General features: G+C 50.9%; 1 protein-coding gene across 14 annotated transcripts in view; it reads right to left on the reverse strand.

The window, feature by feature from the left end:
• WNK1 (WNK lysine deficient protein kinase 1) overlaps nucleotides 1–25,460 on the reverse strand; it is a 94,518-nt gene that overhangs the window by 36,468 nt on the left and 32,590 nt on the right. For 12 of the 14 annotated variants that reach the window (XM_083180967.1, XM_083180975.1, XM_083180963.1 and 9 more), the window contains exons 2-4: nucleotides 22,508–22,680; nucleotides 19,576–19,796; nucleotides 18,031–18,188 (exon numbers count right to left, since the gene is read on the reverse strand). In XM_083180967.1, the coding sequence (XP_083037093.1) occupies nucleotides 18,031–18,188; nucleotides 19,576–19,796; nucleotides 22,508–22,680 (552 nt within the window). Of the gene's footprint in view, nucleotides 1–3,381; nucleotides 4,186–18,030; nucleotides 18,189–18,258; nucleotides 18,284–19,575; nucleotides 19,797–22,507; nucleotides 22,681–25,460 lie in introns of those variants that run through there. The other 2 variants (XM_083180972.1, XM_083180974.1) reach the window with 2 other exon arrangements.

The raw sequence follows: 25,460 nt of genomic DNA on the forward strand, positions 1-25,460 counted from the left end.
GCCATCTAGTTATGACCTTGTGTGTTCTCCTGCTGGGATGCGGTCATTAGGTCGACACGGGAAAAGGTCGACATGGTTCTAAGTCGACAGGTCATTAGCTCGACAGTGTCTAGGTTGACCATCAAAAGGTCGACATTGGGTTTTTCACTGTTTCTTTGAGCCGACATGCGGTATTTCATGCCCTACCATCCACTAGGGTGCGGTGGGAGAATAAAATAGTGTGCCGAGCGTAGCGAGGCATCGTGCCCGACGCATAGCGAGTGATGCGGTGTACTTGACACTGTGTGCATGTCGACTGTGTTCAGGTAAAAAAAACAGTAAAAAAAACCCCCATGTCGACCTTTTCACTGTCGACCTAATGACTCACCTCACTCCCCTCGGACAGTCCCAGGAACCATAGCAACAGTGCAGTCACCACCTCACTCCCCAGACGGGTTGGGATCATTTGGTCTGCAGCATGATGGTCAACAGTCATTAGGTCGACATGGGAAAAGGTCAACATGGGGAAAGGTCAACATGGTTATAGGGCGAAAGGTCATTAGTTCGACAGGTCATTAGTTCGACAATGTCTAGGTCGACAGTCAAAAGGTCAACATGGGGTTTTTCACTTTTTTTTACCTGAATGTCAACAGTCGACATGGACACAGTTTCAAGTGCACTGCATCCCCTCGCAATGCGTCGGGCACGGGGCCTCGCTGCGCTCGGCGCGCTATTTTATTCTCCCGCCATGCCCTAGTGCAGTGGTTCTCAAACCTGGTCCTCCAGTACCCCCAACAGTACATGTTTTCCAGGTCTCCGCACAGAATCACAGGTGACATAATTAGCTCCACCTGTGGATCTTTTAAAATGTGCCTAAATGAGTGCAGCTGCCGGGTGACCTGGAGAACGTGCACTGTTGGGGGTACTTGAGGACCAGGGTTGGGAACCACTGCCCTAGTGGATGGTAGGGCATGAAATACCGCCTGTCGGCACATGTCTGCTCAAAAAAAAAGTGAAAAACCCTATGTCGACCTTTTGACTGTCGACCTAAACATTGTCGACCCAATGACCTGTCGACCTTTCCCCGTCGGCCTAATGGTGTCGACCTAATGACCATACCCCCACCCGTACAGTCCCGGGAACTGCAGCAATAGCGCAGTCACCACCTCACTCCCCTCGGACAGTACCAGGAACCATAGCAACAGCTCAGTCACCTGCTTTACTGCCCTCAGACAGTCCCGGGAACTGCAGCAACAGCTCAGTCACCTGCTTTACTGCCCTCAGACAGTCCCGGGAACTGCAGCAACAGCTCAGTCACCCACCTTACTACCCAGACAGTCCCGGGAACTGCAGCAACAGCTCAGTCACCTGCTTTACTGCCCTCAGACAGTCCCGGGAACTGCAGCAACAGCTCAGTCACCCACCTTACTACCCAGACAGTCCCGGGAACTGCAGCAACAGCTCAGTCACCTGCTTTACTGCCCTCAGACAGTCCCGGGAACTGCAGCAACAGCTCAGTCACCTGCTTTACTGCCCTCAGACAGTCCCGGGAACTGCAGCAACAGCTCAGTCACCTGCTTTACTGCCCTCAGACAGTCCCGGGAACTGCAGCAACAGCTCAGTCACCCACCTTACTACCCAGACAGTCCCGGGAACCGCAGCAACAGCACAGTCACCCACCTTACTACCCAGACAGTCCCGGGAACCGCAGCAACAGCTCAGTCACCCACCTTACTACCCAGACAGTCCCGGGAACTGCAGCAACAGCTCAGTCACCTGCTTTACTGCCCTCAGACAGTCCCGGGAACTGCAGCAACAGCTCAGTCACCCGCTTTACTGCCCTCAGACAGTCCCGGGAACTGCAGCAACAGCTCAGTCACCCACCTTACTACCCAGACAGTCCCGGGAACCGCAGCAACAGCACAGTCACCCACCTTACTACCCAGACAGTCCCGGGAACTGCAGCAACAGCTCAGTCACCTGCTTTACTGCCCTCAGACAGTCCCGGGAACTGCAGCAACAGCTCAGTCACCCACCTTACTACCCAGACAGTCCCGGGAACCGCAGCAACAGCTCAGTCACCCACCTTACTACCCAGACAGTCCCGGGAACTGCAGCAACAGCTCAGTCACCCACCTTACTACCCAGACAGTCCCGGGAACCGCAGCAACAGCACAGTCACCCACCTTACTACCCAGACAGTCCCGGGAACTGCAGCAACAGCTCAGTCACCTGCTTTACTGCCCTCAGACAGTCCCGGGAACTGCAGCAACAGCTCAGTCACCTGCTTTACTGCCCTCAGACAGTCCCGGGAACTGCAGCAACAGCTCAGTCACCCACCTTACTACCCAGACAGTCCCGGGAACCGCAGCAACAGCTCAGTCACCCACCTTACTACCCAGACAGTCCCGGGAACTGCAGCAACAGCTCAGTCACCTGCTTTACTGCCCTCAGACAGTCCCGGGAACTGCAGCAACAGCTCAGTCACCTGCTTTACTGCCCTCAGACAGTCCCGGGAACTGCAGCAACAGCTCAGTCACCCACCTTACTACCCAGACAGTCCCGGGAACTGCAGCAACAGCTCAGTCACCCACCTTAGTCCCAGGACAGCGTCTCCCACCTTACTACTCAGACAGTCCAGAGAACAGCAGCAACAGCACATTCACTCGCTTTACTTCCCTCGGACAGTCCCATGAACCATACCAACAGCTTAGTCACCCACCTTACTGCAAGGAACAATAGCAACAGCGCATTCACCCACCTTACTCCCCCCCCCCCCAAAACAGTCCCGGGAACCGCAGCAACAGCGCAGTCACCCACCTTACCCCCCCCCCCCCCCCCCCCAACAGTCCCGGGAACCGCAGCAACAGCGCAGTCACCCACCTTACTCCCCCCCCCCAACAGTCCCGGGAACCGCAGCAACAGCGCAGTCACCCACCTTACTCCCCCCCCCCCCCAACAGTCCCGGGAACCGCAGCAACAGCGCAGTCACCAACCTTACTCCCCCCAACAGTCCAGGGAACCGCAGCAACAGCGCAGTCACCCACCTTACTCCCCCCCCCCCCCCCCCCCAACAGTCCCGGGAACCGCAGCAACAGCGCAGTCACCCACCTTACTCCCCCCAACAGTCCCGGGAACCGCAGCAACAGCGCAGTCACCCACCTTACTCCCCCCCCCCCCCCCCTCCCCCAACAGTCCCGGGAACCGCAGCAACAGCGCAGTCACCCACCTTACTCCCCCCCCCCCCCAACAGTCCCGGGAACCGCAGCAACAGCGCAGTCACCAACCTTACTCCCCCCCCCCCCCCCCCCCAACAGTCCCGGGAACCGCAGCAACAGCGCAGTCACCCACCTTACTCCCCCCAACAGTCCCGGGAACCGCAGCAACAGCGCAGTCACGCACCTTACTACCCGGACAGTCCAGGGAACAGCAGCAACAGTGCGAGTTCACAATGAGGATTACAGGGCAGAACTCCTTCCATGTATAATCCATTGGGCAATGCGTGTGGAGAGTCTCTCACCGCACACTGGACAGCAAGCTGCAGTCGGGATGGTAGCTGGACATTGTTCCGGATCTGAGAGATCAGCGAGGAAAACAGCCTGTTCTGCCTGCAGAGTCCATCAGCCAGCGAGGGAGGGTGGGAGGTAGTTCAGGTATAAAAGGACAGCCCTATGCAGAACAGCCCCAGCACACAGGTGGAATCACATTCCCATTGGACAATCTCCTCCTCCTCAGCTACCACTGACTACTGTGCAGTCACAATGGGAGACAAGCAGCTTTATAGAGAGGATCTGTTTGTATCCTAAGCCTTAAATATACTGTAGGGAGCCTAGCAGAGGCGATAGCCCCTCCGGACAGCCCCGGCTGCTCTATTCACAGACAATCACCAGCAGATACGGAGAACGCACACAACTATTGTTTGCAGCAGTGTAAATGGGCACAATCCCTGCAGACACGTCTAACAGATAATGGTCACATGTGTAACGCTACTGATCCCTATATTAAATACTGCCTATCACAGCATAGGGATCAGTACACCACTGATGGGACACATCGCATTTAGATGACCATGTTGGAGAAGATGTGGGAAGTGGTCCCTGTATCCTGTACTGCCACAGGCAGCCAGAGCCCACGGGCTGCACAAGGATAGACCATGTCCACAAAACGGTGCTTTCCACAGGCCAGAGGATGACCAGGACCCAGCTAGTCCCTATAGGCAGGTGAATGCCCAGGTCAGAGGAGGACCGGGACCCGGCTAGTCCCTATAGGCAGGTGAATGCCCAGGCCAGAGGATGACCGGGACCCGGCTAGTCCCTATAGGCAGGTGAATGCCCAGGCCAGAGGATGACGGGACCCGGCTAGTCCCTATAGGCAGGTGAATGCCCAGGCCAGAGGATGACCGGGACCCGGCTAGTCCCTATAGGCAGGTGAATGCCCAGGCCAGAGGATGACCGGGACCCCGGCTAGTCCCTATAGGCAGGTGAATGCCCAGGCCAGAGGATGACCGGGACCCGGCTAGTCCCTATAGGCAGGTGAATGCCCAGGCCAGAGGATGACCGGGACCCGGCTAGTCCCTATAGGCAGGTGAATGCCCAGGCCAGAGGATGACCGGGACCCGGCTAGTCCCTATAGGCAGGTGAATGCCCAGGCCAGAGGATGACCGGGACCCAGCTAGTCCCTATAGGCAGGTGAATGCCCAGGCCAGAGGATGACCGGGACCCAGCTAGTCCTATAGGCAGGTGAATGCCCAGGCCAGAGGATGACCAGGACCCAGCTAGTCCCTATAGGCAGGTGAATGCCCAGGCCAGAGGATGACCGGGACCCGGCTAGTCCCTATAGGCAGGTGAATGCCCAGGCCAGAGGATGACGGGACCCAGCTAGTCCCTATAGGCAGGTGAATGCCCAGGCCAGAGGATGACGGGACCCGGCTAGTCCTTATAGGCAGGTGAATGCCCAGACCAGAGGATGACCGGGACCCGGGCTAGTCCCTATAGGCAGGTGAATGCCCAGGCCAGAAGATGACGGGACCCAGCTAGTCCCTATAGGCAGGTGAATGCCCAGGCCAGAGGATGACCGGGACCCGGCTAGTCCCTATAGGCAGGTGAATGCCCAGGCCAGAGGATGACCGGGAACCAGCTAGTCCCTATAGGCAGGTGAATGCCCAGGCCAGAGGATGACGGGACCCAGCTAGTCCCTATAGGCAGGTGAATGCCCAGGCCAGAGGATGTCCGGGACCCGGCTAGTCCCTATAGGCAGGTGAATGCCCAGGTCAGAGGAGGACCGGGACCCGGCTAGTCCCTATAGGCAGGTGAATGCCCAGGCCAGAGGATGACCGGGACCCGGCTAGTCCCTATAGGCAGGTGAATGCCCAGGCCAGAGGATGACCGGGACCCGGCTAGTCCCTATAGGCAGGTGAATGCCCAGGCCAGAGGATGACGGGACCCGGCTAGTCCCTATAGGCAGGTGAATGCCCAGGCCAGAGGATGACGGGACCCGGCTAGTCCCTATAGGCAGGTGAATGCCCAGGCCAGAGGATGACGGGACCCGGCTAGTCCCTATAGGCAAGGTGAATGCCCAGGCCAGAGGATGACCGGGACCCGGCTAGTCCCTATAGGCAAGTGAATGCCCAGGCCAGAGGATGACCGGGACCCAGCTAGTGCCTATAGGCAGGTGAATGCCCAGGCCAGAGGATGACCGGGACCCAGCTAGTGCCTATAGGCAGGTGAATGCCCAGGCCAGAGGATGACCGGGACCCAGCTAGTCCCCTATAGGCAGGTGAATGCCCAGGCCAGAGGATGACTGGGACCCAGCTAGTCCCTATAGACCACTGAATGCCCAGGCCAGAGGATGACCGGGACCCAGCTAGCCCCTATAGCATGGCTGGGCAATTGCGGCCCTCCAGATGTTGATAAACTACACATCCCAGGATGCTTTGCATTAGTTTTGCTATGTGGCCATGGTGAAACTGATGCAAGGCATGCTGGGATGTGTAGTTAATCAACATCTGGAGGGCCGCAATTGCCCAGCCCTGCCCTATAGGCAGGTGAATGCCCAGGCCAGAGGATGACTGGGTCCCGGGAAGACAGTTTGCACCCACAGTTTGCCATATGCAGCCACTTGGTCCCCAATAAGCGGGGTGCCCGTCTTGCATAGGACCTATTAAATCTGTTGTATAATCTAATGCATGGCGAGGCTGGGTGGCACAGAGGGGTTCCCGGGTCGTCACAAGACTGAGTGTGTGTGTCAGATGATATTATGTAACAATAAGGGGAGTCATTGTGTGAATATAGCAAAGTCAGGAGTCAGTTCTTCCCACAGTCACCAAGGTCCATTGTGCGGAGATGTGATACAGTGTAACTGCTCATTGTTCTGCACAGATAGTGACACAATACATTGTACATGCTGGAGAATGGTTATCACTATTATACTGTCTCCAGGACGCCTCCAAGGTCACCGGAGGCCAGGGGCGGCGGGCCACCGGAGGCCAGGGGCGGCAGGTCTCCTGCGCCCCATATAGCTATTGCTAGCCTCCAATGGACTTCCTATAATGACTGCAGCCACAATGATATGTAAGCACCTAGTCATGGACTGCACAGTCATAGACTGGGATCTACTGATCAGTAAGCGGCTGCACTCCCTGGAGCCAGCAATACAGGCCAGGTAGACGATCACTACACTGTCATCGCTGGATTATATACCTATGAGAAGTATTTAGTGCCGGCAATATCACAACCGCTTTATTATGATTTGTCTCAGAAGGACACAACCTTGCCCAGCCTCTAGAACACACCCGTCTGCTCACGTTACCCCCCCCCCCCCACCCCCCTATACTCTGCTAGTGTGACTCTCCCCAATGAGGAGACTGAATATGGGGTGAGATCCCTAATAAGTAACTACTGTAAGCCTTCCCTCCGCTAGCCAGCACGCCTGAGCCTGGGCAAGGGAAGTACAGGACGAGAGGCCAGTTCTACACAGCAGACTCGTTACTGCGCTCGTTATTCCTCACCAGTTTGGAACAGGACCAAGCTGGACAGTTCCCCTGTAAGACCAAAACATGTTTGTTTCCAAAGAATCCGACCGACCGCTGGGATTACATTAACTTTAGTACTGGACATGTGGATGTAGCGAGAGGAAGTCAGAGCACGAAGCGTTAAAGAGCGATACGTACAGATGTCCCCAGGAATATAAAACAGGAGTCACGTTTACGATGCAATATAGATGCGTCCTACCCAGCTAGCACACAAGGTCACGCAGCCAGGGCTGGGTGTACACCAGGGAAAGAGGAGGCTTCACCGCAGGCGGGATAAGTGCGTACTGGCAGTACGATGCTCCGCCTCTTATCCGTGAGGTCATAGGTTACATTCTGACCAGGGACCTCACATCTGGGTTTTTTTTTCCCCACAGAGCAGAATTACAATATGAGAGACTGTAAGCTTCTGTGGCAAGCACTGCTGGGAATGTTCCATATGCTCTGCATAGCATTGCGTAACACAGGATAGGTGCAATGTAAACTGAAAATAAGCTTGGGTACACATTACACCAGACGTCCATGACAGACTGACAGATGAGACTTCTATCTAAACAGGCCAGTCCAGGTCACAGCTTATGTGATCACGCAGCCGAAACCCAGAAAACATGCCTGTACTAGGCCATGCCAAGGGGTGTGTTCTAGATGTAATGTGGATGACCACACAAACCTTGCGGGATCTGCCCATGAAGGACCTCATTTGTGGGCATTAAGGTGCTTCGATTGGCTACATGCTGACTTGGCTCCACCCACTTACACCACAGGGAACACGGATTGGCTGTGGATTGCTGCAGTCCCGTCCACGTTTCCTGCATGTGTATACGTAGCTGGTTATTAATACCGATACACCACATACAGTGAAAGTCCACTAGATCTGTCCGTTCCCAGTGTACGTGACTCGGAACGGACGCCAGGCTACTGCCTCCTGTGGCCTCACAACACTGACTGCAATGTGGGGAACGACAAAACATACAGGTTCTCAGTATCAGACGATGAGCGGGCACACGGGTATTAGAAAGGGTTAATAGCCAATAAACATGAAAGGCCCATGATGTAAAGTGGTGTCAGGAGGTGGCTATATTTACTGACGCATGAAAAGCTGACCTTCTTTTGAACTCCTGAAGTACTGAAAGCGAACCCAGGCCGGGCTCTGACAGCAGAACAACAACACTGTTTAAAGGGAAAGCGCTCGGGAGAGGAGATGCTACCGTAGGTGACTGAGATAGTGCGGATGTAACGCTCTTTGCTCTTCCTGCGCAGCGCCCAAGCGTGTGGAAGAGGACGGTCACCTTACAGGGCCCCAATGGCTGAGATATCTGCCACCTCGGGTGTATCTGCCAGTGGGCAAAGAAGAGGGAAGAGTGAAATAACTATTAGAATAGGTCTAGGTTCCCAAACTTTTTCTCTACCGTACCCCTTGATTAGGCTTTTCATTTTCTGAGTCCCCCTCCTCTCAATTCGAAATACCCACAGTACTTACGAGTGATCTGCATATTCTTATATTAAGGAGTACCGGAGGAGCAGCGTGTGGTCTGGAATCGGGCCCCTAGGTGTCTGGCCGCTGGCTGTGTACTGTCTAACGACTGTAGGATTAATGCCGCTGCTTCCTCCACCCATGCCAGCGCGGGGCAGATGACCGCTGATGTCTGAGGGCAGCGCGGGTAGCTCCCAGTGGATTGCTGGTCGAGCAAAACGCGAGATGCTGATGACGCTTTAGGCAGAAGCGGAAGTGGCGCACCACGGTTCGTCTCCATGGCAACGGGAGACTTCTTCCATCATCTGGAGACTACTACTTCTACTGCCATTACGGATATGAATTTCAAGCACTACAGGGCAGAAGCGAACTGGTAGGGCATGCTGGAATTTGTAGTGGCACATTTCTGTTCTGTATAGGCCACACCAGACTACATTGCATTATTACCCACCAGATAACATGTTCTCCTAGACTGGAAGAAGCCGCCATTCTATGATACAGGCTCACGTAACAAACTATCTGAAGTTACTGTAACTCCGCAACCATAACCAATACAAAGGAAGAGCGGGAGACAGCCAGCACGAAGGACAACGAGCGCCAGAGACATCGGCAGCATGATGGACACTGAACGACAGGCAGATGTAAAGGATTAACAGTCACACTGGGAAGTACTGAACCAGCTGTCAATCACTCTACAGTGAAGTCACTGGGAAGCACTGAACCAGCTGTCAATCACTCTACAGTGAAGTCACTGGGAAGCACTGAACCAGCCGTCAATCACTCTACAGTGAAGCTGGGAGGGAAGCTGTTTTTCTTGCACACGAAACCCAGTACAGGTCGAGTCTCCCGTGTCCCGAGACCTCTTATCCGAAATACGTTTTTTTGTTAAAGAATATTTCAGATTTTGCCCCCTTTTTCATACTTACCAAGTCCCCCGATGTCCTCGGCAACCTTCAGGATCTTCTTCAGTGGTCCCAGGAGAGCATTGGCGGGTGACATCACCGGCATGTCTGCAAACTCGTGCAATGGACCCCTGGGACCGCTGAAGATCCTGAAGGACGCCACGGGACCAGGTAAGTATGTTAAAATAATATATTCCAAAAAACTGAAAAATCTCTTATCCGAAATGCTCGTAGTCCCGAGCATTTCGGATAAGAGATACTCAACCTGTACTGCCGACATTTACCACCCTGAATATATACTGTATGTTCTACACTACACATTCATCGTATGCACCAGACACTCACCGCCACACCCATCGCCAATGCAGGAATAGCTAAGCTGGCTGATACTACGGTCACTGTCCCTAACACAGTAGGGACTGCCATGTGACCAGCTACTGGCTCGTGGGAGACCAGGGAAGAGGGTGTACAGGATCTACATGGGTCTACATGCCTCTGCACACCAAGCTTAGTGCACCTCTCCGTACGGGATGAATTAGTATTTTAGGTTTCAGAGCTGGCGTTATCAGAAGAGTCAGGCTATTCCCATATAAATCACACGTCTGTAACCTGTAAGGTCATTTCTAATAGGTCACGGAGGATCCCATGGAGATTATCAATATGCAATCCTCCAGCTTCTATGGAACTACACGTCCCAGCATGCCTTGCCACAGTTCTGCTATTAGAGCATGCTAAAACGGTGGAAGGGCATGCTGGGATGTGTAGTTCCACAGCAGCTGGAGGGCCACATTTTCAATACCTTTGCTCTATCCCAAATCCTCATTTATGCCATTTAAAATCCATTTGTGTATTCCCTAAAGCTCACAATGTCACCAGAAAATACGGTGGCTCTGGCACAGGAGGTCTGACCGAGCATGAGCTTATGTAATGTGACCAGTGACACAAATCACAGGACTGAGTTCTCCCACGGGAAGGTGGCGAGTAAAACCAAATCTTCAAACACAGATTAGGGGGAACCCCCTGACCCCCAGCACCTGACAGGTCACTAATCTGCCATAAATCGTGTAGCGTATAATGGTGTGACTGCGGCTCATATACAGGGGCTGACAGACAGCAGCTTGGGGAAGCATTCAGCCGTGGCCCAATCAAAATCACACAGAGAGGGGGGCTGGAGCTAAAGGATTAGCGGAGGAAATCTTTCCATAACATCACGTGCAGGAAACAATAACTGGTGGACGGCGGCCATTGTTACACAAGTATAAAGGAGTATTATCCAGCTGCAATCGCTGTGTGCAGGAGTCACAGGTGTAACAGGCTTTGGCCTTACGGTGCCCATACACTGAGCGATATGTACAGCAGAGTGTGTTTTGTACTATGGGGCCCGAGTGCCTAAGTCTGCGCCCGTCTGAACCCCCGCCCAGCCACCAGATTCCTCTAGGTGACATGAGAGGGGATGTGTAATGAATACGCATGCCTCCTCTGCAGGAGAAAACATTCGATGGTCACCTTATTATTTGCGTGCACCAGGACAAAGGACCGCCCACATACATATTGTTCATTTTTGTACGTAAACACGTGCTGTGATTACACGTCACCAGGTAACGATTGCACTTTTCCTGGAAATCTGCTTTTAGACCAGAATGGTTCATCTACACGTTACCGGTAACCAGCCCCTCGCAGCGCATCTCATGCATAAACAAACAGCCGCTGATACCATCAGCTCCGGATTTCAGACACAGGTGAGCGGCACAACGCCTGGCTGACCACATGCACAAACCAGTTTCCTAAGAGAGGACAATTATGTGCTGCCATGGAAACCAGATGTTCTATGGAGCGATAGAGGATCAAAGCCACTCGACCAGCGGAGGGATTCAAAATCTAAAAAAGGTGCAACTACAGTATAGTCTAGGATCCTGCCCCACCAAGTATATACCCCAGGAGGGCAAGAGGACGTGGTGACCCTAAGGGCAGGCACATAGCTTTCCGCAGGATTCCCGGCACAGCACAGAGGGGACTGAACAGTCATCCTTCACCCAATAAATAACTAACAAGGCTTTAACCAAAACTAATTAACCCAAACTGCAAATTGAAACAGTTAACGAGTCAGCAGTCTGTACACTAAATTACGGGTGGTAATATTTAGTCAGGCTGGACAATGTCCACACTACAGTCCCAATGCTTCTTTACTTTCGGGGGGCAGGCTGATATGGGTACGCCTAGTACAGGCCAAGGAACGGGATTATAGGGGGACTCTTTCTAAAACAATTTAGGTGACTGTATTTTATCTGTACAGAACTAACCCCACCGACAGGCCTGTTAGTTAGTAACTGTACCAAGGCTGTCATTTGCATTTATGCTTAAACCTGACATAAAGGAGATTGAATCACTGTCCAAACAGGTGCGTAATCTCTGAATAAGGGTGATAACGGCTGCGGCTCCCCTTCTGGTTGCTGTTATACTAGGTGCCCAGATTATCTCTAGCTAGACTTTACTTTGTCTACATGGCAGAGAGCCCGGTGATAGAAGGTGCCCACACACTAGAAAGATCTGCGCTCATAAGATCTGAGCATAGCCTTGAAACCTTTTGTCTGTCCTGGACAAAAGATTTCAGGAAAGTGCAGATCTTCCCCAAAGACTTCCGCTTAAGACCCCATGTGCGTTCCTATGGATCTCTTGCGAAATATTCTGATCTTTCACGCAGCATGTAAGATCTGAAGATTTCGCAGAAGATCTGCAGGAGTGCGCATCCGATCGAGATTGGGCAATTTTGCGCTAAAATTGCCCAAACGGTCAGAAATCGGCCGATCTGCAAAAAAATCGGGTACTTGTTTCCTAGCACGGCCACACCGATTTACATCGGGGTGGTCGTGTCGGAAAAATCGGGTCGTTCGCATCGCATGCGATGCGATAGTCGCGACCGACCGATTTTGGACCCGATTATTTTTTTTTTATTGAAATGTAAATCGGGTCCCTGGGACCCGATTTTACATTGGATTCATTGTAAAATATTCCCAACCCCCCCAAATGTCACGTCGTACACCCCACCCCACGATAGACGCCAACCCGAAGCGTGGCGAGCGCAGCGAGCCCGCGAGGGGCGGTGGTGCGTGTCCTCCGACCTTTTCATTCCCCTACTATCCACGTCGGCGTGGAGTTGAGAATAGAATAGTGTGGCGAGCGCAGCGAGCCACCGAGCCCGAAGCGTGGCGAGCGCAGCGAGCCCCGCGAGGGGACGCGGATACCTTCACAGGTAAACGCGTCCCTTCGCGGACTTCACAGGTGTCCGTGGCGACGCGGACACCTGTGAAGTCCGCGAAGGGACGCGTTTACCTGTGAAGGTATCCGCGTCCGCTCGCCACGCTTCGGGCTCGGTGGCTCGCTGCGCTCGCCACACTATTCTATTCTCAACTCCACGCCGACGTGGATAGTAGGGGAATGAAAAGGTCGGAGGACGCGCACCGCCGCCCCTCGCGGGCTCGCTGCGCTCGCCACGCTTCGGGTTGGCGTCGGGTTGGCGTCTATCGTGGGGTGACGACGGGGACATCTAAAATGTGAAATGGGTCATATTGGCCCATTTCACATTTTTCACATTTTTTCAGGATTTCAATGTTAAAAAATCTTTTAACATTGAAGCCTATGTAAAAATCGGGGGCATCGCGTCGGGACCTATGTTAATGGTCCCGACCGACGCGATGCCCCCGATATTTTACCTTTCCCGACACGATTTCAATGTTAAAATATTTTTTAACATTGAAGCCTATGGGGAAATCGCGGGCATCGCGTCGGTCGCGTCGGGACCATTGTTAACGGTCCCGACCGACGCGATGCCCCCAATATTTTGTCCTAGCCGGCCAAATGGACCTGATTTCAAAGGAAATCGGGTCCATCTTATGGATCGTGTACCTTAACTAAAGGTACACGATCCATAAGATTTGTGGCCGTGCTAGGAAACAAGTACCAAAAATCGTTGTGTGTGGACACCTTAAGCCATGACGGCGGTCTAAAGCTGGACATATATGACAAAGATTTCAGGCTGGACCGCACGATTTTGAAGGGTGGTAAGATGTTCCTCCCCATGGGTCGTGAGGTTGATCCTGTGATGTGAAGATGCTGCTAACGACCAGTATGCTGGGAGTTGCAGATCTTACCATAAAACTTATTATAGTGTGTACACACTGTGCACTGTGTGATTGGGATCGAATCGCACGGCAAGCGAACGCACGCATTAGATTATCCCTATATAGAACAGATCTGCACTATATCGTCATTGTCTCACTATTTGACTAATTCGATTTCAGCTGAACGGGAGCGCGCATCAGCATTGAATCAGAATAGAAAGCTTAAAACCATGTTCGATCTCCAATTGATGTCCATGTGATACCGATTAGATTTGGACTAAGTCCAAATCAAATGGTAAATCTCACCGTGAAATGACGCATAATATATAGTGCGTGTCTGGGAAGCCGCGACACAATCTGGATCTCAAGCTGGTGCTGGTGGTTCTGATGCATGGCCGGCGTAAGGCTCTTGTAGAGCCACTGTGGCCCTGAGCAAACGGATTTCAGATCAATCAGCCAATGTTAACATGACCTTTTGTTTATTTCAAGCACAGATTATGGGACACGATTCCTGTCCTTGTCTCATCGCCACTGCTACTGACCTGCAAAATCCAGGTCAGGTCAGACTAACACGGAAAGACGAGTCATTTAAAAACTAACAAACAAATAAAGTCACTGAATATGTAGAATGGGATATCCAGCGTGCGGCCCTCAAGATGCTCTGGAACTGGACATCCCAGCATGCCCTGCCACAGTCTGAGAAACTGCTGGGCATGCTGGGATGTGTAGTCCCACAGCAACCAGACGGAGGAATACTGAACCCCACTGCTATAGAAGATGCTATAGTATGTAAGGGGCTTATGTTACAATCACACTCGCAGATTGCTGCCTCCGTGAGTCTGACCCCGGGGAGACCACCAGTGAGTTTCCGGCAGCCATGCACAGACTGAGCAGCGAGTGGAATTGTACAGGGACTGGGTACAGAGGGTTCTGTTCTCGCTCCACCTGTAACTGTTTAACAGCGCGGATTTATGGCCGCCCGAAGGCTGGGACATGTCGGCCGTCTCTGGAGTTTACACGAGTGCCCCCTCCTGGCTGCAATGTGAACAGCCAGCACCACCATAGATCCAGTGAGTCCTCAGGTCCCAGGGCGCGACGGTCAGCGCGTTGTATGCGGTTAGTTACTACAGCCTTAGATATACAGATAGATTTCTGCTCCTGAGCTTACCCTGGGGTCCGGGGTCACTGGATCCACATGAATCAAGTCCATTACAGGGATTATGTGGTCATATCAAATAGGTTGACAGTGCTACGGTCGACAGGGTTGGAGGGTCGACACAAGCAGTAGCTCAGCAATGGAAAGGAGGGCAGTCAAAAGGTCAACATGTCGGCATATGCGCTGTTATTTTGTTCTCCCCCCACACCGCAGTATGAAATACCACCTGTCTGCTCAAAAACAAGTCAACATGTCGACCTTTCACTCTCGACCTTAGCCATGTCGACCTAGTTCAGTGGTTCCCAAACCTGGTCCTCAAGTACCCCCAACAGTGCAATTTTGCAGGTCTCCGCACAGAATCACAGGTGAGATAATTAGCTCCACCTGTGATCTTTTCACATGTGCCTGAGTAATGAGTGCACCTGTGCACATGCTGGGTGACCTGGAAGACGTGCACTGTGGGGTACCTGAGGACCAGGGTTGGGAACCACTGACCTAGGTCATGTGTCAGCCTAAGCACTGTTGCCCTCAACAGGACGGACCTGTGACCGTATTGCGTACACTGAATGGAGATTTCTATAGGTGGCAATGGGTATCTGACCCCCCACAGCGCTCATCTGACCCCCCACAGCGCTCATCTGACCCCCCACAGCGCTCATCTGACCCCCCACAGCGCTCATCTGACCCCCCACAGCGCTTATCTGACCCCCCACAGCGCTTCCCTTGGTCTCGCAAGCATAATGCAATTTCAGCCTACAGAGGGATATAGAGATATCTGCCTGGCAACAGCAGCGATAACATCAGTCAGCTTACAGAGGGATATAGCGATATCTGCCCGGCAACAGCAGCGATACCATCGGTCAGCCTACAGAGGGATATAGAGATATCTGCCCGGCAACAGCAGCGATAACATCGGTCAGCTTACAGAGGGATATAGCGATATCTGCCTGGCAACAGCAGCGATAACATTGGTCAGCTTACAGAGGGATATAGCATTATCTGCCTGGCAACAGCAGCGATACGCGATAACATCGGTCAGCTTACAGAGGGATATAGCGATATCTGCCCGGCAACAGCAGCAATAAGCGATAACATCGGTCAGCCTACAGAGGGATATAGCGATATCTGCCCGGCAACAGCAGCGATAAGCGATAACATCGGTCAGCCTACAGAGGTATATAGCGATATCTGCCCGGCAACAGCAACGATAAGCGATAACATCGGTCAGCCTGCAGAGGGATACAGCGATATCTGCCGTAACAGCAGCAATACCCGATAACATCGCTCTGCCTGCAGAGCGATACAGCGATATCTGCCTGGCAACCGCAGAGATACCCGATAACATCGGTCAGCCTGCAGAGGGATACAGCGCTATCTGCCATAACAGCAGTAATACCCGATAACATCGCTCTGCCTACAGAGGGATACAGCGATATCTGCCCGGTAACATCGCTCTGCCTGGTCTCCTGTGACTATTACTGTATTTGTACTTGGAGGACATAAAAAAAGAAACTATGTATGTATGGAACATGTGGCGCCACCTACTGGTGCTTCGCATAACTTGTGTCATAGCAGCCAATTTCAATGATTTACTGTTTTACAGAAGCTGAACACACCTGCCCCTTGTGCAAATTAATAAAGCACCTTAATAAATATCACACACACTATCTATTCATGTTGTATTTTATAAACAAACTATTGGCAGCACATGAGAATTATCTGCTTTAATTACTTTCACTCTTAGCTTCCCCCCTGAGTCCTAGCATCTCGTGAGCGCCCGTCTCCTGCCCCTCCACCTTCTGTCCCAATATCTAAACTACATTGTCCTTTATTACATTTCAAAATGCTGACACATACCCGGGGGTTCAGACCCATCACCTGTGGCATTGTAGTCAGGCACTATTCATTGAGCTGCCTGCCCTAGCACAGAAAGCCAGAGAGTTCTACCTATGTGAAGCTCCCTTGCCCTGGCATTCGGCAGCATGGCATCGGTACAAACATTCTCTAATTGAGCTGCATGTACAGAAATTGGGGACGTTGCTCGCAAGCCACGGGAGCATGAATTGTTTGCAATGTTGTGGGTACACAATAGCAGTTATCTGCAAATTTGTTTAAATTATTGGCTAGTGTGTACCTGACAACAGAATACCGGTCAGGATAGAGACCCTATTGTAGAGATTGGATTTAGTGTTCATTCTAGCACCCGCCATCTTTGAAAACCCGTGCAGTTCCTGTTCCCTGCCTGGGGTGTCGCTGTCTGCTGTGGTGCTTCTAGCACAGGTCTGGTTTGCATAAGTGCTGATATACATACCACACTGTGCTAGAAGCACTACAGCAGACCGCGACACCCCAGGCAGGGAAGAGGAACTGCACAGGTTTCCAAAGATGGCGAGTGCTAGAATGAACATTAGGATTGTGTGGACAAGATCTGAAAACTCCAATAGTCTATGTTGGCGATGCAATTACTTGGGCACCACAACAAGTACGCCATCAGTAGAAATGCAATTGTTCTGCGTGGATCTTGCCGCCACCGGAATTGTCTGCTTCGTGGCCTCCCGAGGTTGCGTGTGGAAATAGGCAAACATTTGTTCTGCAGCCATGCAGCCAATCTTTAAATTGGGTTAAGTCGCATTGCACAGCTAAACTGATTGCTTTTTGAGGGCACAACAATGCGCCCGATAAACGCAAGAATTAATTTGCTCCACCCATAAAAGCAATTGAATAGCCCCCTGCGAGTTAGTAACACCAGACGTTTCCCAGCCAATACTCTAAATCTAAACACAACATAAAACAAAAGACAAACCATTGTTTCACTAGGGTGGAAGCTAATTCCTTATAGTATTATTTTTCAACTCAAGGTCTGGGCAAGGTGCCCTCAGTCACCTCCTCAGGTGCAACCGCCAAGTTATTTAATGTGGAATTCACTTCATAACGATCAGCCGGTTTCATTACACCAACTTCGCATCAAGGAATCCTTGAAACATTGGAAGTTGGCTGAGAAAAAGCAGAATTATATAATGGCTTTAGGCGAGAACATCCATTAAATATCTGCACAACATGTTTTCGTATGCCAGCGATACCTTCCAAGAGACAGAAGTCCTAGGCTAGTGTCAAGGCTACTCAGCCGCCACCAACCGCGTAGGCTGCATTGCTATATACAACAATAGGTTAACAGACGACCGTTACCTGTACAATCCATGGCAAGCTCACAACACATAAGATTCCCCCTGCAACGTGCTAACTTCAGCTAAAGGAGTGCGCACACACATCCTGAGGTGTATACCGAGACAGCAGGGCCCCCCGTCTCCTCCTCATCCACTCTCTTGCAGGAACGGCTGGCATGACGAGAGACAGGCTTGCGCGAGGACACTTACGCTGGTGACTCGTCGGTAGATCTGCGCAGCATTTTGGCACTCGGAGTAAGGATATTCAGACGTGGCCATCTCAAGCATGCACATCCCAAAAGCATACACGTCTACGGACTCATCGTATTTCTCCTCATACATCTCTGGGGCCATGAACTCAGGGGTACCTTAAATTAAAAGAACGGTTCAGACTCTAAATTTTCTCAAAGCGGTCAGGATGCTGGAGGCGCTACTCACCACGAGCGTGTTCGGAGCAGAAGACCTGTGAGACAGAAGAGAGCGGGGGGCAAAGAAAAAAAAAAGGAGGAAAGCTTCTTAGTCACACTGTAAAGAAAACGTAATTAAGACGTCTTCCATTGCAAGGCCTCGGACTGGAGGGTGTGGAGGTGCGGAAAATAGTCGGAACAAGGGCAGGCCGCGATGAAAGTGGCGATCGTTTAACGTCACACTAAGCGGCTCTTCCGAGTCTTATTTAGTTTTGATCTAACAGCCTCCTTCCATCACCAAGTAAATGGAGAGATGCCCGTACTCTGCTACAGCGTCTAAGATCAGCAATACCTGTACGTACCTGGGAGACAGCGCCACCTGCTGTTGGGAGGAAGAACTGGTTAATCAGACTAGCCTGGTGCACTTCTTTCCATTCACCTGGCTGAGCTGTAGGGGGTGGGTAATGAAACCTTGCAATGGAAAACGGCCACGAGTCCAGCAGGTAGTACAAATGCATGGAAATACCAACGGCTTTCTGCAAAAAGCCCACTCACCAGGTACCTTCTCTTCACATACTTACGTTGTGGACTGCAGTACACACTAATGGCCTACTGCAGCCAATTATGGTGCGCCATGGCCTACAGAGGCAGAAAAACACTCAAATACAGAGGTGGTCAGGTTGTGCTTCATATAAAGCTGCCAGGGCGCTGAGGGGAATTAATGGAGAGGGAGGGGGGAGGCGCTACAAGTATTACAAGACTTGTAAAAAAGAAAAATGCGTTTGATCCTCCTGGAAAAGAAAAGGTTTAGCCCGTATCCGTTCCCTGCTAGTCCTATACCAGGTCGTTATACAATATACATACAGAGGTGTGATAAATATACATACAGAGGTGTGATAAAGAGTTACACACTGATACATTTTGGCATAGGCTGCCTTTATCATTGGAAATTAAAGGTCATATGTCAAAGACTGAACCCAGTAAATCCACTTTTAGCCCAGAACGTGGGAATAAGCGTTTGTACGTAGTAAGGTGCGGGATGGATTATTAATCACACACACTTGGCACGGTTTAGGTCCAGATGCTGCACAAGAGATGTGGCGCCCTCTACTGCACGTGTGTAGACAGATCTCGCCTGCTCAGAGATAACAACATTCTGAGTTGCGTTAAGATAAACAATCTCGTGCTCAATTCCCACTGTGACTTGTAGCTGAAAGGGGTTATTACCAGCCCTGCCTTCCACAAAACAAAGCAGATCATGTCAGCATGAGGAGACCAACATGTGCACTTAATAGTCATCGGTACAATGTCACCCAAAGTCACTGGGACAGAAGACCGGGGAACCTACCTATGACACTCTTGGCGAATGATGCTCTCTTTAAGGTGGCCAGGCCCAGGTCTCCGATCTTCACCGATCCGGTAGGGCCGGTGATGAAGATGTTGTCGCATTTCAGGTCTCTGTGAATGATGGGGGGAGTCCTTGTGTGCAGGAACTGCAGCCCTTTGAGGATCTGCCTGCACCAGCTGCGGAGAACCTTAAGTTTCATCACCTTGAATCTCTTCAGATACCTGGAAGCAGAGAGAGGCCCCTTTATGTAACCATCACATACATGGAATAAGTTATTGGGAACAAGACAATTCATTCGACCCAACAGCCAGGGAAATAACGCAGCAGTCATGCTTGCTTCATCACCTCCCACGTCACCTGGCTTAATACCTCTGTCCCTGAGTATCTATTTTGTGCCTTTTTTTATTTACGAGTTCCCAGCCTGTGAAAACAACGGACCATAATATCCGTAATGTCACCACACGAACAGAACATGAATTGCTGCATCAAGCGCCATCTAGTGCAAAACACTTGAATTCCCCCCATTGAGGTGAGGAGCAGCATTAGCCTTTTATACACTACAGTGGCTGAAAATTATAATTACACATCAGGAAAGGGCAGAAACTAATAGAAAATATTATTTCCTGACACCAAGTACACACTTCCCTTTCTTTGAGATAATGATCACCAACCAGTCTTCTTCAGAGAAACTTTTCCGGGAAAATGAACCTGTACCCCCATAAATGTGGGGTACTGTACAATCCTGGCCTGTGCTGCAATTACCATAATAAATCTGCAAAGGCCAATGCAGAAGACCAAAACTGTATTGTGCTACAGGTGGGTATCAGCTGGCACCCAGTCCTCAAAGTGACACTGGGCTCTGTGCCAACCTATCACACTTATTACCCCTCCCCCCCCCCCCCTTCCTCCCTTAACGCAGCTGATCATCTTCAAAGCCAGGCTGCAAGTGGCCCCAATGCTTTGATGCGCGCCATACAGTAACTGTATACTGCAGCTGGCGGAGACTGGGAATTAACCCTTACTGTACCAAACCAATATGGGGGTGAATATCAATGACCACCAATTCCTGGAGACTCTGGAGGGATGGTGGAGAGATCAGTCTGTGCAATGAAAAGCTGTAAGCGAGGATTATGGGGCACTTACAGAGGGGAATGTTTCCTAGTGTCATGTAAGCAGAGCTAAGCAGTAGATCCGACCAATGACCCCCAGTAACATTAGACTATTGTTCTGAGACGAGAAGAGATCTGCATGCTTAATAACCCTCTCCCCCCCCCCCCCCCCCCCCCCATCGACTCTCTGCATAACAAGATGCAATAAGGAAAACACGCAAGTTCGTTTGCAATGACCCCAACAGGATATTTCCCCCCAATGAAGAATGTTTGGACACAAAGGTCCCCGAGCTGCTATTCTACAGTAAATACACCGGCATCAGCAAGACATGTACAGTACACAATGGTAAAGAAGACAATGGCAGAGCTTACAGTCTAGGGACGTCACATGATGGGCCGTACGCAGTCATTGCACAGGATTACCAGCAGAGGGCGCCTCTGGCCTCTCCGTGAAAATGTGGTGCAGAGAACAGGGATGATGTAGCATCTGACAATGAGCACATTCCCAGCATTCCTTCCCTGTGTGCAGACCTCTAACGCACAAAGAGAAGGGGCTGCAACCCATCCATTTCCCTGTAAACTTCCTGCTGCCCCAGACCGACACCCCCTCCGGCAGCAGCCGGATCGCTCCGCGCAGGGCCCACACAAAGGAATCTGAAACACATTTTAAAAATGCAACAGAAGTGCTGGTCATGAGACAAAGGGCCTGAGAACTGTGGTAGAGGCTGGCATTCGGGCATCTCTCTTAGCTCATATACGAGCTGGCAGGATGCCCAGCAGCTCCGACTGCATCACCCCTTTGTTTGGAGTACGTATATTAACATACACATGGAGAACGTACAAACTACACATTAATCATCCATGATCGGGAATGAAGCGCGTCATCGCAGTGTTGTGGGACAGAAACAACGGCTGCGCTGCCCACATTATGCTAGACAGGGACATTTCGGAAATCATTTCTACTCGTTTAAAGGTGCATTACACTAAAGCCCAAAACCCTCTGTGACAACCCACGTTCTAATGGCTAAATTAAAATGACTGTGGTGCTAATGAAGTCATCTGTGCTCAAGAATGGATATCCTTAAACTGGGACAGCGATGGCAGAGACTGGGAAACTCTACACTTATACCCCTTTCACACTTGCAAAAATATCCCGGGTTTGTGCACATGAACGCGCATCAACCCGGGATTTAGCTCAGTGTGAAAGGGTCTTGAAAGAATATCCCAGGATGAACATTCCGGGATTGCTACCCAGGTCCTGACCTGGGTAGATTCCGGAAATCGACCAGGGATGCGGTCAGTGTGAATGGTCCCGTACCTGGGATTGGGGTCACGGGACTTTAAAAAAGCTGCTGATTGGAGTTTTCTTGGGCTCACAAATGCTGATGTCATCTTTCAGAGCCCTGGAGTCCATTTCTAATGACATGCATATGTATTTGCAGGGATTTCCCGGGATCAGTGTGAAAGGGGCTGTCCCGGGTCGATCCTAGGTCTTAGTGCAGTGTGAAAGGGTACATTCCCTGGTATGACCAGGCTCTGCAAAGGGGTGTAACAGCGGTTTCAAAGCCGTCAGCGAGGGGGGGAAACTGTGAGTGAGGGGGGAGGTGTTGAATACTCTATGCCTATAAATCATTACTTCCGTTACCAGTGCAGTGTATATACCCATAGTCTGACACAGACCGCTCTCTCCCATTTATCAGAAGCGGATCGTAACTTTCCCCGTGATCCCACAGAACAAATAACTGAGTGTAATCCGGTCACCCAGCCTATAATCTAAGACCCTGTAATCATTCCGTTTGGGTAACCAGCCAGGCGTCTCTTACGTCTTCAGCGTCCCCGAGGTCATGAGCTCGGTCACCAGCACTATGCACTTCTTTCCCTTCAGCGTGGACTCCCAGGAATCGTAGAAGCGGACAATGTTGGGGTGCTGAAGACCCTTGAGCATCCCGGCCTCTTCCTTGAAACGCTGCCGCTCTGACTTGGACAGCTTGCGGTCCTGCAAAACCAAATGAAAAACAAAGGTGTGAGCACAATGCAAAGTAACCGGGACATAATGTACATTCCGCACCCTCGGGAAGAAAAGGGACAGACGACGCTTCCATCGGGAGCAGACGTTTGGCCTAACACAAGTGATGCAGAGGATGGAAAGTGATATCAGATCTATCCTTCAAGTGAACTCTCACCCCCCCCTCTCTCTCCAGGAGACAGAGAATCCCAGGTCACAGAGCTTAGCAAGTAACCCAATGCCCAGCATCCACCAACAGGTAAATATGAACAGTGCAGTTAATGTTTGGCTTTAGACCCTTGCAGAATCTACATTTAAAGCCCAAGTGATATTATAAACATCGCTCACTTCAGCCCTTCTGAGTTATTCGTTTATCATACCGCTTAGTGTGTACTCATCATTAATGATGCACGCTCCCACGCATCATTAATGACCCCTCACCTGTGCTGCATGCTAGGGGTGGGGGATACACTTCTGTACGATAGTGTCTGTGCGCAATATAGTTTCCCCGATACGGGCAGAGGAGCGTATAGCCTAGTGTGCATGAGGCTTATTTACAGTCTGACTCCTGGCATACAGCTCTCAATGCAGATTAGCTGATTTCTACTGGTGAACACCAGAAATACCAGCTCCGAGTGCACAGCCAGAAGAACAGTCACTGCTATTGTCACATCAGCTGGGTGAGAGCGGCTTCTAAATGCCTACCCCTTGCCTGTCAGGGCGCTCCGCACCCCCACTCTGACCCCAGCAGAATCGCTCCGGCACGTACCCCACAAGAAGGGTGACAACCTATACCGTAACCTCCACAGCACTGAACGGTGGCGGCCGGTGACCTCCTGTGGAGTATAACACTGCTGTATAATATACGGCCCATGTGGAGGCCGCTTACACACTGGCAGTTTCGCCTGCACTAATAAAACCATCTCCAATTCCCACATTTTTGTGATCTTAGCAGAAACCTCTTGATCACTTTCCTGCAGATACTCTGACGTCACTTCACAGAAACGGCCAAATCCATTACATGTTCTGCCGGCTGCGCCAGGCGAGACCAAAATAGAAGCCATTAGAAATTCTAATATAAAATTACCAGGCGGGCTAGTCATCAAATATTGAAGGACGTCCGGAGCGTATCGCTTACAGGGAAAGCTCTGACACCAGGAAGACGTTCTACCTGCAGACACCAGGAGTACGCTCACCTCAGCAACAATCCTGCACAAACTTCAACGGGGGACTGAAGCGGAACGGGACATTAAATAGCGCTGCATGCAGGATACCAATACCACATCAAGGACTGCGTCGCTGCTGGCAGACAGTCTGCACTGGGGGTTCATGGACCTACCACTAGAGGGCGCTGATCGAGTCTTTGCCCGGGACTAGGCAACTATCATAATATCAACTGTGGCTATTATGTCAGTGTCACAGGGAAAGTACAGATCATTATTATGGTATCAATCATGAGCAGTGTTGCTGGGGACAGAACAGGGGCCGGTCAGATTCATTCTAATCAATATCCATTAGCTAACTCAGGTGTAACAATATATGATGATTTCCCTTCAACTCTCTGGGAGTCCAGACTCATGAATTGGTGGTTTTTGGACTCACAATGTGCACTCAATCCGTCATACAATCCAGCTGCTGCATATGACTGGTCGTCTCACAATCAATTGTATGTACCTAAACTGCCACTCAAATTACATCGGTCGTATTAGCCGTCAGTCAAACAACCGATTGCATGTGCGTAACAGCACTCACGGCCTGCTCCCAATCATGACTGATCAGACGTGCAGCACTGGTGTACTGTACATAGTGCCAGAATTTACCATTGTGCTCTACAACTGGCACCATGCAGTGGTCATTTATTAATAGGTTTGTATAGAGCACTCACCTAAGACATCACCTAAGACATCACCTAAGACATCACCTAAGACATCACCTAAGACATCACCTAAGACATCACCTAAGACAGTGATTTTCAACCTTTTTACCTTGCGGCACACTAAATAAGATTTTAAAATTCCCAAGGCACACCATGATATCCCCACAGGGCAAAACACATTGGCCCCCACAGGAAAAAAACAAACCTATTGCCCCCCATATAAAAAATAATCACACTGGTCCCCACAGGTAACACAAATAAAATACATTGGCCCTTTAAATGAAAAGAAGAGACCAGTAAATAACAGTTGAACTGGTGGTGGCTGTAAACTAGTTTGGGCATCTCTAGATCTGGAGGCACACTTGAGAACAGCTCAAGGCACACTAGTGTGCCACGGCACAGTGGTTGAAAAACACTGACCTAAGACATCACCTAAGACATCACCTAAGACATCACCTAAGACATCACCTAAGACATCACCTAAGACATCACCTAAGACATCACCTAAGACATCACCTAAGACATCACCTAAGACATCACCTAAGACATCACCTAAGACATCACCTAAGACATCACCTAAGACATCACCTAAGACATCACCTAAGACATCACCTAAGACATCACCTAAGACATCAGTCTCTGCCCCAGTGGAGCTTACACTTCATATACACAAACATTAGGGCCAATGCTGGTCAGGAGCCACATCACCTACCAGTGGGTTCATAAAGGTGGATTTTGCGGAAACTGGAACACACAGAAAACTCATGCAGGCACCAAGAGAACATGTAAACTCCACACCAACACACACAGTGGTAAGAACTGAACAGTGCTGTGAGGAAGTAACACTAGCCATTCTTCTAATCGTGCATTAATCTTGTATATGTAACATTTGCCA

The sequence above is a fragment of the Crinia signifera genome, chromosome 4, assembly GCF_055691185.1.
Source record: "Crinia signifera chromosome 4, ASM5569118v1, whole genome shotgun sequence".
Classification (NCBI taxonomy): Eukaryota; Metazoa; Chordata; class Amphibia; order Anura; family Myobatrachidae; genus Crinia; species Crinia signifera.